We start from the raw sequence: 16333 nt of genomic DNA, 5'->3' as shown, positions 1-16333 counted from the left end.
TGCGGTGAACTGTACATTTATTAGCAAAACTGTAAAAATGGTGTACAAAAGTTTAGAAAATTTAGTTACGAAAATCGTTAACAGATGGCGCTCTACGCTGAAAATTCTTTCTCTGAAAGAAGTAAAAAAAATTAATTAAAAAAATAAAGTGAAGCAGCCTTTGCAATCAAAATACAATTTCTTCAAAATGTTCACCGTTCGAAACAATGAGGTGGCGTAAACGAACAATGAAATTTGACAATCATGTCTTGTAATGTCTCGACGGAAATGGAATCACATGCAACACCAATCAACGATTCCAGCTCATCTAGAATAGCAGGATTGTTTCGATAGACAGCGTCTTTCAATGTGCCCCACAGAAAGAAGTCACAAGGACTCAGATCAGGAGAATATAGAGGCCAAGCTATTCCTGTGTCAGTAAATTGAGAATAATCTAACTATCTAACGCAATTACTCTATTCCCAAAGTATTCATGAAGAAAGTGAAAAACTTTATTTGTTCGATGTGGTCGAGCCCCATCTTGCAGGAACCAGTCGATACTTGGTTGATCCTCCAACTCTAGTTGAGTGCTGACAAATTGTTCCAAAACTGTAACGTAACGTTCAGTAGTTATCGTTTCTCATACGAAAAAGGGTTTGATAAGGCCTCTGGCGCATACCGCAACCCATGCCATAACCTAAGGCGAATGCAGTGCTTTTTCTTCACACAAATGAGGATTTTCGGTACCCCAAAATCTCCAGTTTTGTTTATTGTCAAGTTATTTTGATGATTTGTGTCAACTGTCAAGTTATTTTGATGATATGGGTACACAAATTGTCAAATTTTTTTATTGCAAAAACCAAATGTTTAGTACAAAATAAAATATACTTAAGTAGTTAAAAATTGATATTTTGACGTACATGGGTAAAATGTTTAAAGTTTTGTAGCCACTGCATATTTTCTTTGAGGCGGCTGTCACTCAACATGGCAGTTGCAAAGTTCGCTTCTAGTGGAGCATTATTTTCTAAAAAGAAAAAAAATTAACTCTTTTCTAAAACATAAATAAATATAAGTGAATACCTATTAGTAGTTCAGTAATTCAGTCTTATGTGGTACAACTGGAAACACTTTTCCAAGCACAAACCAACTCCACAATCACTACACCAGAATCGTGATTCCTTCCTTATCTTTTCCCCATTTTTATCCTTTTTCGAACAACACACTTTGCACTGTCTTGTAGGCTCACGTTTCGCAGGAATAGGAGGAAAATGGGATATAAAATGTCGTTCAGTAAGACGGGCAGGGTTATCTATTGTAGGTGGTCTGCCAACATTCTTTTGTCCAGAAGCTGCATCATCATATTTATGTAAAAGCTCTTCTACAACTTGGATTCGAAATTCTAAAAATGTTATACGTTTCCCAACTACATTTTTATAGAGCAAATATGAGTTCCAGAGTACCTTGTCTAGTAAATGTAAAAATATCTTTTTATAATATTTTATCTGACGTTTTCGGATTGTTGGATGAAAGGATATTTCCTGATCACAGCGATCTACACCACCCATAGTTAGACCGTAATTAGAAACAATCTTCGGCTTGAGTATATCTCCATTTTTTATTTTTGAGGCTGACCATGGAAGTATCATGAATACTGCTCATCAAACACACATCCTTCATCTTCGGTTGAAGAATCTAAATCATCTATATAACGTTTCAAAGAACTGGACGCTATTTTACAACAAAAAGATCCCATGCACCTTGAACCAAATAACCTCTAACCTTTGAAATCTTCAGTAAAGTGCTGTCATCTATTGAACTGAGCGCACATTAACTTTTCCCGAGATACAGTCGGGTTTGACAAAGAGATGACGCCGAAATAAACGTCTCCCGATATATATTCGGGTATAACAATAAGATGCACTCAAAAAAAAATTACCCCGAGTAATACTCGGGCGTGACATTTTCGAACACTAGTGCTGTGCCCGAGATTATCTCGGGCATGACAGTTAAAAGGTTAAAATTCCATTCAAATGAAAATGTGCCTCATCTGTGAACCAGATGCAGCTTACATCAAATCTGTCGTTGTAGATCATTGTTAGAATCTGATTCGCAAAGTCAACCCTTTGTTGCACAGCTTTCATGGGTATGGCCTGATGAATTCCAATTTTGTATGGAAAAAGCCGTAGGCTATTTTTAAATATGTTTTGTGTGCTCATGTACTTCAAACCTGTCTCTGATGCAATCCGTCGGCTGCTGTTCCTAGGATTTTGCTGAACAAATCCAGAAACTTTGGCTGCATTTTCAGGAGTGACTATAGTTTGCTTAGGCCCACCATTTCCCTTTCGATCTTCAGCCACGCTGCCAGTCCATTCGAATTTCGCGAAGAGCATGCGAATGCTTTTCGCATTGGGTCCAACTGGAACATTGAATCGGTTTTGAAAACTGCGACGTGTTGCCGTAGGACTATGTTCTAATCGGTGAAATTCCAGAACCAAAATACACTTTGTTCAATGGAATACATTATTTCACTTTCTACGCTAGCCTCTTTTCACTAGCCAACAGTTGTACTGATCACTTTCGACTTCGAAGCACATTTTAAAGGCTATTGATAGGTCATTGCGATTAGAGCGCCATCTGTTAACGATTTTCATAACAAAATTTTTTAAACTTTTGTTCACCTTTTTTACAGTTTTGCTAATAAACGTACAGTTTACCGCATAATTCTTTCGATCTTTGTTGTAGAGATATTTAATTTTGAAAGCAGGGCTTAATTGCCGATCACCCTGTACCTAATGTAAGTAAATTCTTCAGAATAAAAGTTCTTAATATAATATTGTTGCGTTCTACGGGTTCGTGTATTTGGCGTGATTGATGTCAGCACTTCCACAAACGCATTACAGTAGTCGAAAAATTACGATAAACACGTTGAAACAATCAGCAACACAGCCTTCAGGCTATAACGGTGAAGGCAGCTTCACGGCAAAGCACTAGAGTACAGCTCCCGACTCGGTCGGTCGCTCTCAAGCTGAACTCAAGTCACTAATACTACACTACTCAAGATACTCTTCGCGATAAACTGCTACTCCGCGTACAGGCAGGGTTATAGCTTTTGATCTGCCTTCCAGAACATTCTCTGCAAAACCGTTAAGAATTCGTTTTAGAATATTCTCCCTTCGTTTATGGCATATCGCCAGTTTTGTGACCAAATATCGACAAATGGGCGATTCTGTGCCAAATCTGGCAACCCTGCCTTTTCTTGCCATTTTCTGGCAACCCCAAACCCGCTTTGCGAGGAAGCTATCTTACCATAGCTGGGCATTTCGCAACAATATTATATTTTCCGTTTCATATTAAGCTGAGATTAACGACAAGGACTGGAATTTTCAATTAGTGCTTCAGATTTAATGCTTTTAATTGAGCAAACGGACAAATAAGTAGTGTATCTCGAAGAAAATTTAATTTTTTTATATGGCGTAAGCATTAATATACAGTAAGATCCCACTTAACACTGTTTCGTTTAGCGCTGTTTCGGTTAAACGCTCTTTTATTTGAATTGTTGGATTCCCCGACGGGAACCAGATCTTAAAGACCTGGGAAAGAAAACTTAAGCACCACAACTCAGTTTTTCAGGCTGAACTGATTACATTAAAAGCTGCACTTGTCTACGCACTGGAAAATAACTATTCCAGTATAATATTCAGACTCAGCCTCTAGCCTCCAGGCAATCCAAGGCACATGTAGTAAAAATCCACTCGTCAGGGCCATACAAAAACTCTTACTAAGAACAACTAAATACTATAGGCCTGAACTCCAGTGGGTACCTGCCCACACCGGAATACTGGATAATAAAATTGCAGATGCAATAGCCAAAAGAGCAACAACTGACCCCCATGTTCGCACACTTGACGTGCCTCTCCCGGGTTCGTTCTTAAAAGCTGAGCTCGAGAGAGAATTACTCAAACGTTGGCGACATCTGTGGGAGACAGAGACCACCGGCAGAAGAGTTTACAGATTTTTTCCAAAAGTCTGCCGGCTTCTAAAAAGTGGCTCGTCTCACTTCATTCAGTATCTAACAGGACATGGTCCCTTCATGACTTACCTGCATCGCTTCAGACGACGCGAAAACGAGCGTTGCTCATGCGGGATGGTAGGAGATCCCGGACCACTATCTGTTCGCTTGCAGAGAGACCGCCAAATATCATCTTAGGCAACCAGTAGCAAACCACATCCATGCATGGGCCGAAGCTACTTCGAAAAATTGCAATGCATTGAAACGCATATGCGATTGCATAAATATTGCACGCAAAATCTCAGACACGTTGGAGTAATTCTCAGCTACCATCCTCGTCACCAGCACAGCCCCTGTATGCTCTGTACCTGTAATGAACTAATTTTATCTTAAGTTAGTTTATTTGACTTTTCTTATTCCCTGTATATATTTATCTCCTTGAACTGTAAACCTTGAATTATGAACCTTGAATTATGTATTTTGCCTTATTTTATGTATTGTTTTCACTGTTTTGCCTTTTTTAATTTTAAGTATTATTTCACTTTTTAGTGTTTTACTTCTTATTACTTTTAGTATTGCTATTTAGTATTTAGCCCTATTTTAGATATTATTCTTACTGTTTTATCGGTCACTTTGTTAATTGCCCATATATTGCACTGTACTCATTTATTGTTCACATTGTGAAAGTCTTTTGTAACCACCTATCTATAACTCTGTAAATATGTAACTGAAATTGTTCTTCTCACCCGCAATGCACCCTTCTTCCATCACTGCACTATCGTCTTCGTCCAGCATTTATTTGCACTGCCCCAGCAGTCGTCTTGAGCACAATATGTATATATAAGTGTGTTATTTTGATCAAGTTGTTTCCGTCAACGGGGCTACCTGGCCTATATGCTAACTATCCAGTGGAGCGGCTGCCTCGCTGTCGGTGGAAAGGAAAGTATTCCCCGAAATTGCACGCAGCGTTAGGCTTCCCGATATCTGAAGCAGTTTATATGTTTCTTCTTTCCTACGGTGTTATACGAACATATTTTTATCGTTTCAAACATTTGTTGACGTTATTGTAAGTATAAATTTACATAATATAATGACATATAGTGACAAATATTATGCTTTTTAAGTTTTATCATGGGTGATAATAAAAAACACGAAAATAAAGCAACAAGAAAAAGCATTTCGCTAGAAACTAAAATGCAAGTGATTAGAAGATTAGATACTGGTGAAAGTCAATCTCAAATTGGTGCTGCATTGAATTTGGTAACTTCAACAATAAGGACTATTCTTAAGAATAAAGAAAAAATACGGTCATCGGCAACTGCAACTACGACAAGCTCTGCAACTAAAATTACCCGTTCTAGAAATAATACAATAGAGGAAATAGGAAAACGACTTTCTATATAGACTGATGACGAAATTGAACGCAATATGCCATTAAGCCAATCTATTATAATGGAAAAGGCAAGAAGTATTTTTAATTACATTCAGGTTGACGCAAGTGACAGAAGTGAAACTTTCGTTGCACGTTGAGGATGGTTTAATAGATTTAAACATCGAAATAATCTTCATAACATACAGATTACAGGAGCATCAGCAAGTGGTGATACGAAAGCGGCGGCTGAATTCCCAGAGACATTAAAAACAATAACTGAACGAGGAAACTATCCTCCAGAATTGGTTTTTAATGTTGATGGAATAGGCCTATTTTGGGAAAGAACGCCACAGCGAACATTTCTATCCCGTGAAGAAAAAGGATTTAAAGCTGCAAAAGATCGCTTAACACATCTACGTGGTAATGCAAGCAGAGATTTCAAATTAAAACCACTACTTGTTTACTATTTCTAAAACCAAAGAAAATAACATCCCTGTAATTTGGGAGTCTAATAAAAAAATCATGGATAACTATGAAAAATTTCCTGAATTGGTTCACTAAATAGTTTTCCCCGTCTTTTAAACGCTATTGCGAAATTAAAAAACTTAAACCAAAAGCAATACTTAATTGATAATGTTCCAAGAATTTATATGACTTCATAACATGCATTCCAATCGAAGTGGTTTTCTTGCAGCCTAACACCTTACTCCAACCAATGGATCAAGGCGTTATATCAAATTTTAAGGCTTATTACCTGCTGTGAATATTTAGACAGATGTTTGAGAAAACAGACGGAGAAGAGAAATAATCAATAAGAGAATTTTGTAAAAGCTACAATATCATGAATGCTATAGAAAACATAAACCTTTCCTTGGATGAGGTAACAGAAAAATGTTTGAAAGGGGTGTGGAAGAACATTTGGCCAGATCTAAGCAAGGGCAGTGACACTGGACACTCTGTCGATATGAATGAAATAGTGGAAGAAATACTGGAATTAGCGAAACAAACCGGTTTAGATGAAGTAAATGTGGAAGATGTCGAAGAAATAGCAGCAAGTCTTTCTAATGATGAGCTCAAGGAATTAACGGACCAAGAAGAACACAAAAATACTGAAAGTAGTGATTCTGAAGAAGAGCAGAAAGAACTTATATAATATTCTTAATATTGTCGTAATATAATATTGTAATATAATATTCTTAATACCAATCTAAAAAAAACATTTTCTAAAAACCAATTTCACCAAAATATCAGAAATTGTGGACTAATTTATTGAAAATGACCCAAATTTTGACAGGAATTCAAAGGCAAGACGGAGTGTTATGGATGCCTTATCCACTTACCAACAACTTCTTACAGAGCGCAAAAGGAAAACGCAAATTACATTAGATACCTTCTTGATAAAAAGGCAGAAAATTGGAAATGCAAGAGAAAGTGAATGATCTGAAATGTGAACATACTGAGCATTTTATTTATTTTTATATGTATTGTTGCGTGCGTACGGGTTCGTTTGGAATTGAATGCACAAGTCCGATGAAAAATGAATACGATTTATTATTATCACAAATAAATAAAACACAATACTTAAATTTTCTCAGATATTCGTGCAATATTACAATATCTCACAGTAGTTATCTTTTAACTACTCAAACATTCAAGAGAACTTAATTCAAATCAGCTAAACAAAGCTAATCCGCGAATTCGCTACAATCAACAAGAACAGTTTTCTAGACAACGTAAACTAAGTAACCACAACGAACTGAGAGGTTTTCCTCCTTTTATAAGATTTTAAATTCGCGCGCGAAAATTTTCTAGTACTTTCTCAAAATCAAAAAGAGATATTTATTAAATGTTAAATGCACGCGCTCTTGTATTTTCAATTTTCCGGCTTAGCTTTCTTTTAATATTCGTCACGCGCTGCACTGCGCGGGAAATAAAACCATTTAATTTACAATTCAACTAACATTAATTATTTAAATGCCAAATTCGTAACAGTATATTCGTTTATTATGCTTCTATATTTGTAAGAAATAAGTTTTTTTTATTGTTATAAAAACATAATTAGTAAATTTAATGTTAAAATATCTGACCAATTTTCTTCTGATCTTCCCCCAACCCCATTATTTACATGATGAGATAACCTCGTTTAACGCTGTTTCATATTACGCTCTACTTTGATGGAACGTATACCCCGCGTTAAGTGGAGTCTTCTTGTACTTCTTACGTACGTTGAGTGCAAATTCATTGAAATATTGCCTTTTTTGTTGCTTTATTTCTATAACCTCTTCTAATAATTTAAAGAAACAGTATATTCCTATAAATGTGCTGAAGAACAGTATATTTCTATTAATGTGTAAATTTGAAGACTATTTCTTAATATACTCAGAGTATGTTTACATATTTACCATAGCATTAAATTATATTCACAAAATTCATAAGATTTTTGCACCAAGTTTTAAATAATTTGCTGCAAGAGGTTGATGAAACATAATACATTTAAACACTTTTAATCTGTAAACAGTATATCTAAGTTACATTGTATGATCTTAATTCCATCATCTTGAGTTTAATCATGTAAGTGTATATTTAAGTAATTTTTAAATTATCTTTTTGTAGGAGTCGAATATCGAAGTTTTTGAGCAAATTCGGAAAACATACTTGAAAAATCCATTGCGTCTTCGAGTACTAAATCGACGCAATTTCAAAATTGTTGACGACGTCGCAGCAGGGAAGACAGTTTTCATCGACGATATGAATTATTTAGCCAAAATGGTAGAAACGGATTATCAAAATCATAATCGCTGTAGAATCACCATCGCACCATCAACATTTTCAAGAAAAGATTTTTCTCTTGGCCTTAGACGAGGATCATCTCTGATGCCTGCCATTAATATGGAGTAAGTTATTGATTTTGACATGACAATCTTTCCTATATTCATTATGTTAAATTATACTACGTAACATTATGTTACCAATCGATTTCCAGGCCACCGCATCTTGCAAGTGGATTTTTTATGGAGTCTCACGTTATTTTTTATGGATAATTTATGGAGTCTCACGTTTTGGGAAAGCATACCTTAAGTCGAGAATTATCGCTGTCTTGAAAGAAAATAGAGAATGTAAGAAAGGTTTAAAAGACCCTTTCATTGAGAACTCAAACAAACTATTGAACAAAAGGGCCCACTAGCGGCCGAGCGATAAAAGTCGCTGAATACAGGTAGTTCGGTCCGAGGATCAAACTCCGCGAACAGGCTAGCGTTTTCGTGATTTTCCCTATGTGTAACGTGCATACCAGCCAGTTTCCCTTAGAAAGTCCTCCACGATGGCATGCCTACCCCTAGGCAGATAGTCCTCGAAGCTTTGCCTTAATCTCATAAAACCACAAACCAAACGTTGAACAAAAGACACTCCGTCCGCTTACAAAGCCAGCCAGCATTTATGGCGTAGCTCAAAAATAAGGAATTCAAATTAAATTAGGCTAAATCTTAAGTTATCACAAAGGCTACACAGAAATGATTAACAGGCAAGTTGGCTTAACCTATACCGGCAAGAAAAAGCATTATTGGCAGAACGCAGAAGACAAACTGCTTTCATAGAATTTCAACTAGTAAGGCGGCCTTCAGAGAGTGGACTACACTCTATTTAAACAATCTAAAACATCTCTTAAAATAACCAGTTAGATAAATAAATACTTTGCAAAAATCATCTTTGGCACAGCTTAGTTAATAGTCACTTGGCGCAGATTGCTAATTTCCTTTTCCATTTCCAATTAAAACTTTTCATTGCTTCATAAACTGACCATTTAAACCAGTGTCGAACAACAAACATACTTTATAATACCTTATGACTTATTTTTAAATACGTTCAAATTTATAAAATATTTAATTGACGTAATTTACATCCTGTTTAATAGATAAGGTTTATAAAAATTTATTGTAATTATAAAAGATATTTCGGTACTATTCCGTTTTGAGGACCGTAAAAAATTGCAGCGAAATTGTATGTGTAAAAGCGCCAAATCTAGCACATGCGCCCATTTAAAAGCGCGCCAAATCTAGCGTACGCGCTTATTTCAAATTGCGTAAGTTTAGATAGTTCTATATTTCTTAAAGCGCTATTAAAATACTAGTTTTATTTTAGTTTTATTTTTTATTTTTATTGATATTGCCCATAACGAAAAGTCTTCAATAGAATTTTTTCAAAGAAAAGGCATGATTTATTATAGAAAATTATGTTTGAACAACCAACGAGATGAAATAATGCTTTAGCGATAACTCGGTAACGAAATATTAATTACCGAGATACACATTTACTTCAATGTTAAATGGACGTATTCTTACTTTTCCGTCATAGCTTGTCTCTTACAGATTTTTCATGTTACATTACGCGGCAAAATATAACAATTTCACGTATAATTGTTCTAAAATCATCTGTCTATGTTCAAAATTCGCAACAATATTTTTTACCAAAAACTTTTAATATTTACCACTCTGTATGTTCTATCGTTATCGTCGTAGAAACTATTCTTTGACTGCAAAATCAATCCGTTGTTTTTTCACATCGTTCTATAACCATTAGCAAAATATCATAAAAAAGGTCTCCGAGTTAGCAGTTTTGTAAGTGCGCATGATTTCATATATGCGTATTTCCTCAATACAAAAAAATCAAAATCTACATGCATTTGCATTAACGTTTTTGGACACCTTTGTTCGTGGCGTTAATCTTGTACTATTGTATCATTGTAATCTTGTACTATTGTATCATTGTAATCTTGTACTATTGTATCATTGTTCCTATTTGCCTAAATTCCGTAATTCCGAACCATACTAATTATTCTTTTCTGATATCCATTTATATCTAAACAAAATATAGAATACAACGGAACCAAACACTTCACAGCGATGCCCATCATAGGTTGGCACTTTTATGCGAACTAGGCCACTGTTCGAAAAGACCGGAAACTTCAGAAGCTTGCTGGTAGAGGAAGAGTGGTGGGAAGCCCTCGGACTTGTCCCCCTCCCGGGTATTGGGGGGCAGAACTGAGCGAAGTGGTACTGTCACCGACTCCTGACTTCAGCTTGAGGTAAGAAAGGGAGGAGGGGCCATTCCGCGCTAGAAGTGAAGCACTGCTTTGAAGCTTGGGTCACCAGACGGGGTGTTGTTTGTTTACATTCAGAAGCTCGCTTGACAAGATTCTGATAGTATTTCGACACACGACAGTTCCATAGAAATTGAAAAAGGGACACTCTCGCATGAAAGAAACATTCATAGTGTAATGGATAATAGCAATTTGTATAGTTTACTGACTTTTACGCAAAAATCACATCTTGGTTATTTTTCGATAACTAACAACAGCAATTTTGATTATGAATTTGTTTTATAAAATTCTAAGCTGTTGCACTACAAAAATATACATTTTAAGAAAATTGCTAAAAGAGATCTGCCAAAATTTATTTTCTAGAAGATTTGAAAAGTTTGAAACTTGATGGCTAAATGTAAATATAAAATTATGTATGTTAAAATATTTGTAATTAGGCACATAGGTCAGATTAAGTTTTTATTAAATAGAGTAACGCATGCAAGGGCTATCTGCCTAAAGAGAGAGATGCCATTGTGGAGGAATTTTGAAGAAAAACTGACCTTTGAGTGGGTATTAAAAATAATACTTATAATTTTCACTCAAATTATATTCATATATATTTTTTATGTAAAACTTTCGGGTCTATGCTAAATTAGTGTAAATTACTTTACACGAAAAATATAGTGAATGCACAGAAATTAAAGATTTGCACATGCCGGAAATGATAAATAGGAAATATGTATGGGTATTTATGCATGTGCTTGCAAAAAGCATGTATCTGCCTTTGACAAAATACTTAAATATTCATTAAATTATTTATAAATGTATTTGAAATGAAGAATTTATTCACTTATAAACAACTGTGAAAGCACTGTGAAGAAATCTAATGATTAAATGTATCTAATTTATAATGATTATAAATGTTATCTAAATATATAATAACCTTAATATTGAATTGTAAACATAAATTGAAATCCTGTTGACAAATACGTTATAAAACTATTTAAGCAAGAATTGTTCGTATTGGAAAGCAATCTGTTAAAAGGTATTGTAAAGCAAATGCTATGAGATGCGCACTTAAGAACGTAATAAAGAGTTTTGGAATATGTATTGTTGAAATGAAGGGTAAAAAAAAAAAAAAAAATCTGATAAGTATAATTAAAAGAATTATTCCCTTTACATTTTATAATAACTCAGTTACAAGTTTTAAATAATACTTAAAAAAAAAAAAAAAAAAAAAAAAAAAAAAAAAAAAAAACTTATTTTATTCCCTTTCAGAAATGTTCAGAGAAAGTCAAGTACTATTTAAAGTATTTCGCTAATTCCTAATAATTCTCTAATTTAAAATGAACCGAATAGAGCATTAATTATAAATTGACTTACATTTTTCGATTTAAAAGAAGCCAAAAAATCATGTCATATTTAAGAAAGTATTTTAAGAAGAAGCTCTATAAATAGAAAAGAAATAATGCATAATTTTAATTTTTTTTTCTAATGCAATTAACGAAAACTTGTGAAAATATTTCATTCAAATTAAACCATTCTGAGAAAACTATCCTGTGAAAATTATAGCATTTAATTCCGTTCAGAATGAAATGTTGTTTAAAAATATGTTGTTTTCACATACTTAGGACTCTGAAGTGTTGTAGAAAAAGAAAATATATACATTTATATGTATATTTGCGACGTAATTACAAAATATTTACACCCGAACGCGTCAAATCCCATAGAACTCAATGGTAAATGACCCAATGTTTTGGTCACCACGTAGGGATCGCCGGTGCTTCAGAGCAGGGTACGGAGAAACTTTAGGGCGACTCCTTCTTACTTCCTACCTCCATGGCTAGCTCATAGAGCGTTTCCCCCTGAAACAGGCAGTGAGGAGTGATGACGTAGCAATGATGCCACTGAGCGCGGAGATGCAATTGACAACATAGAAATTAGCGTTTTAAATTTGAAGAATCAGCGTTTAAAATGAGCTGTGTGTGAAAGATAGCTATAATTTGGAAGAGACAATGTTACTGCAGTATGCATTTTACATTGAACATTACAAAATTTAATAGTACTTACGCAATTTTAAAATAATAGATAAAATGCGCTACTCTTAGCATAAAGTTCCTTTTTTTATTTGCAGGGATTTTTTTTTTTCTTTAAATGCCTGTTTGTTTCTAATCATTTCTTTATCTGCATGTTAACTAAGAGAACTGTACTACTGCTAAGATAACTATAATAACAGCTATTTAAAATTAATCAAAAAAACAACCTTAAATTGGCATAGTTTTAAACGTGTATGGTTATATATGGCAAAATTTCTGTTAATCTTTCCAAAAATCGTAGCTTTTAGATGACAGAGCTCTTATGACAATGCAACGTGAAATATCTTCACTAGTCCACCGGATTTTTTCCTTCTTTTCCAGCAATGCGTTAACCTGCGTCTTTGTAAAAATATGCTTTAGACGTTTTTCCAAATTCTCCGATCTGTTCTGTTTTTTCCTAAATTTCGCTGTTTGGGATTTTAATTTCTCAATTTCCGATACAAATTTCTTTCTAGATGTCGTCCACCTTCTTTGTCGCTGAGCAAACATTCTAAAATCTTTCTTTTCTCTATTTTTCAATATTTTATTACAATTTTCTAAGGATATTATTTTGTTCTTCAAATTATCAATACATTCTTGTTTAATCTTTACACTTAGGGCACTCAGGGATATTGTCACATAGGGCATTGTCACTTGTGAGTTTTATTTCAAAATCATTCACATTTGATTTATTATTGTCAGCTTCAATTTCGTTCTCGGTCTCAAAATAAATTTCCTTTGGGCTTAATTCGTGTAGTCTTTCAAAAGCACTCTGCATTAGTTTTTTGAAATGTCTCCGATTTCTTGGTGTTTCTTTTGCGGCAATCCAAGCAAGCGATTTCTCATGTCATCTTCATAATCACTGCACAGAAAATGTTCGCTGTAAATTCTTGCGTTTTTCACATTAATAGAATCCTGTCTTCGACATTTATGTATCCATTCTTTCGTCAAAAGCAAATTGTCCTTGGGGAAAGCATGAAATACAATATCTCTTCCTTTCGTATTTCTATAAGTGTTACGGCACGTTGCTACAGCACAAGAAGCCATATTACATAAAGGATACTTTAAATATAGAATTTAAAAGGAAAACTGACTAAAACTACATATACACAAATTATTTTAAATATTTGCATTATTAGAAAACAAATATTATGATTAAAATTAATTTGGGATATGCGATCTCCAGAAAATCGTCTCGCAACTGAATGAAACTACAGTTTTAAAGGCGCGAAATCAGAGCAGGTGCAACAGAGATACGTCAGATTACTTCTGGTTCCCCCCCTCTATGAGACTCGCGTCGGCGAGGAGTCGAACAAAGGAATGACCTAGCCCTTCTATTTATCCCTGGCTTATCTGCTCTTTCATCAGCGACTGCTTTTCTCTTATTTATTTCATTTTTATGAACGATGATGTGGAGGTAATTGCAAAGGTACTCCGTAATCCAAATGCCTTAGCCCTTGGTCCTAAGGTGCTCAAGGCTCTCGCCAACGACAGGCGCTAATGTTACTCTCATTGCCACGATAAATTTAGGGGCTTGTTCTGGCGTTACTGCACAGAAGTGAGATAAGTCATAACATCGACAAGCCGTTTCGTGTACTAACTTGTAAGATACGTAAATTTTGTTATCTGCGAGACGTGCCATTGTAAATGTTTGACAAACAGCGAACCTTTCCCAGAATAATACCACCTAACAGCTGCAAAACTTTAGTAATAAATTGCGTACCTACAGCTGCCTTTGTTTTCTTGCAGGATACAACAGATGAAGGAAAGCGGCATATTGAGACACTGGAAAGATAACCATAGTCCTCAACGAGACGAATGTTATGATATCACTACCATCCTTCAAAATCACAGCGTCAAAGTCACTCTGGAAGACCTGCAAGGGCCTTTCTACTTATTAGTATTGGGTCTTTTAATAGGACTGATATCCCTCACTTCAGAATTCTTGTGGGCCAAAACAAAAACCGCGTATAGGAGATACATGAAAAGAAAGTTCTTTATTAGGACTTTTCATCCAACTTGAGTGCTCCGTGAAATTTTATAACTGCTTCTTTTTCAGTCTTTTTCTTTTTAAATCTTGTGGACCAAAACAAAAACCGCGTATAGGAGATACATGAAAAGAAAGTTCTTTATTAGGACTTTTCTTCATCCAACTTGAGTGCTCCGTGAAATTTTATAACTGCTTCTTTTTCAGTCTTTTTCTTTTTTAAATCTTGTGGACCAAAACAAAAACCGCGTATAGGAGATACATGAAAAGAAAGTTCTTTATTAGGTCTTTTCGTCATCCAACTTGAGTGCTCCGTGAAATTTTATAACTGCTTCTTTTTCAGTCTTTTTCTTTTTAAATCTTGTGGACCAAAACAAAAACCGCGTATAGGAGATACATGAAAAGAAAGTTCTTTATTAGGACTTTTCTTCATCCAACTTGAGTGCTCCGTGAAATTTTATAACTGCTTCTTTTTCAGTCTTTTTCTTTTTTAAATCTTGTGGACCAAAACAAAAACCGCGTATAGGAGATACATGAAAAGAAAGTTCTTTATTAGGACTTTTCTTCATCCAACTTGAGTGCTCCGTGAAATTTTATAACTGCTTCTTTTTCAGTCTTTTTCTTTTTAAATCTTGTGGACCAAAACAAAAACCGCGTATAGGAGATACATGAAAAGAAAGTTCTTTATTAGGACTTTTCATCCAACTTGAGTGCTCCGTGAAATTTTATAACTGCTTCTTTTTCAGTCTATTTCTTTTTAAATAAATTTTGATTTTTAAAAGGAAGTATACAAATCCAATCATGTTAATAGTGTCAAGATGTGTTCTGACATTTGAAACATTGTGATAGGATATATAAACATGTATCTGGAGAACATTGTAATAGAATATAAAGTTGGATATCTGTTAATTAAAGATTTGTAAATAGTTTTTGTATATAATGTAAATTATAAGTTTTTCTTGACATTCCATTCTGTTACTAATGAATAGGTCTACTTCATTTTTCTCTCAGTCTGGTAAATAAATCTTTACAAGTGAAGACACCTCCTCCTTCTTTATGCTTTTTAGACGCCAGAAATGAACTAATTAACTTCTTCTCTTTGATTAAAAATTATTTACTAAAAAAGAATCTCTGACAGTAAGCTTACTCGCCAATTTAAGACTCCATATCATAAAACCAATCACTTATTACGACAACCCTATTATATTACATCCCTGAATACATTTACATTACCCACCATTTCGTTTAAAATTTTGCAGGCAAGTAAATCAAATTGCTTCCTGGCATTGTTCCTAAATTTGTATATATAAATAACTAGTTTTAATTGAACGGGTTAATATAGAAAACTATATAAATTTTAATTTCACTTTTGATTTTGAGATGAACGTTTTAACATAAAAGAATGTATAAATTTCGTTTTAACTTTTGATTTGAGTTTCATTATAAAAAAATGTTTTAATCTAAAATAATGTAATCATTTGTATATTTTTCTATTAATGTCTCCTTTTGTATATATTAATTTGTACAAGTATCGATAGCTTTTTAATGGTTTTGACAATATTCTGAGAGTGTCGGTGCTAAAATAAGGATCTTATTTAATTCATTTCAACGAATACCTTAAATTAAGAAGAATAATTTTTATTTTAGATTTTGTTTATGACAAAATTTTTGGGTTTAAGTAGACTAATATCTTTCTAATAATTGATTATCGTTCGTACCTTATGATACCACTCTAGCAAAATAACTAATTTGATCCTTTTCTGAAAAAAGACGAAAAATTCTCACTTAATTTCGTTATTGTTAATGGATAGTAGATTGGTTTAGTCCCCTCGAC

At 34.2% G+C, this 16333-nt stretch overlaps 1 protein-coding gene across 1 annotated transcript in view; it reads left to right on the top strand.

Moving 5' to 3' along the window:
* The window catches only part of LOC118204983 (ionotropic receptor 93a-like), a 46310-nt gene extending 30747 nt beyond the window's left edge, over positions 1-15563 (top strand). Inside the window, exons 9-10 of the mRNA XM_085824432.1 lie at positions 7974-8254; positions 14262-15563. Coding sequence (XP_085680558.1) covers positions 7974-8254; positions 14262-14535 — 555 coding nt within the window. The 3' untranslated portion in view covers positions 14536-15563. The remainder of the gene's footprint in view (positions 1-7973; positions 8255-14261) is intronic.
* The last annotated feature ends 770 nt before the right edge of the window (positions 15564-16333 follow it).

The sequence above is a fragment of the Stegodyphus dumicola genome, chromosome 9, assembly GCF_044657685.1.
Source record: "Stegodyphus dumicola isolate Sdum_Otavi_A_Nest chromosome 9, ASM4465768v1".
NCBI lineage: Eukaryota > Metazoa > Arthropoda > Arachnida > Araneae > Eresidae > Stegodyphus > Stegodyphus dumicola.
This window is presented reverse-complemented; position numbering and strand designations above follow the sequence as displayed.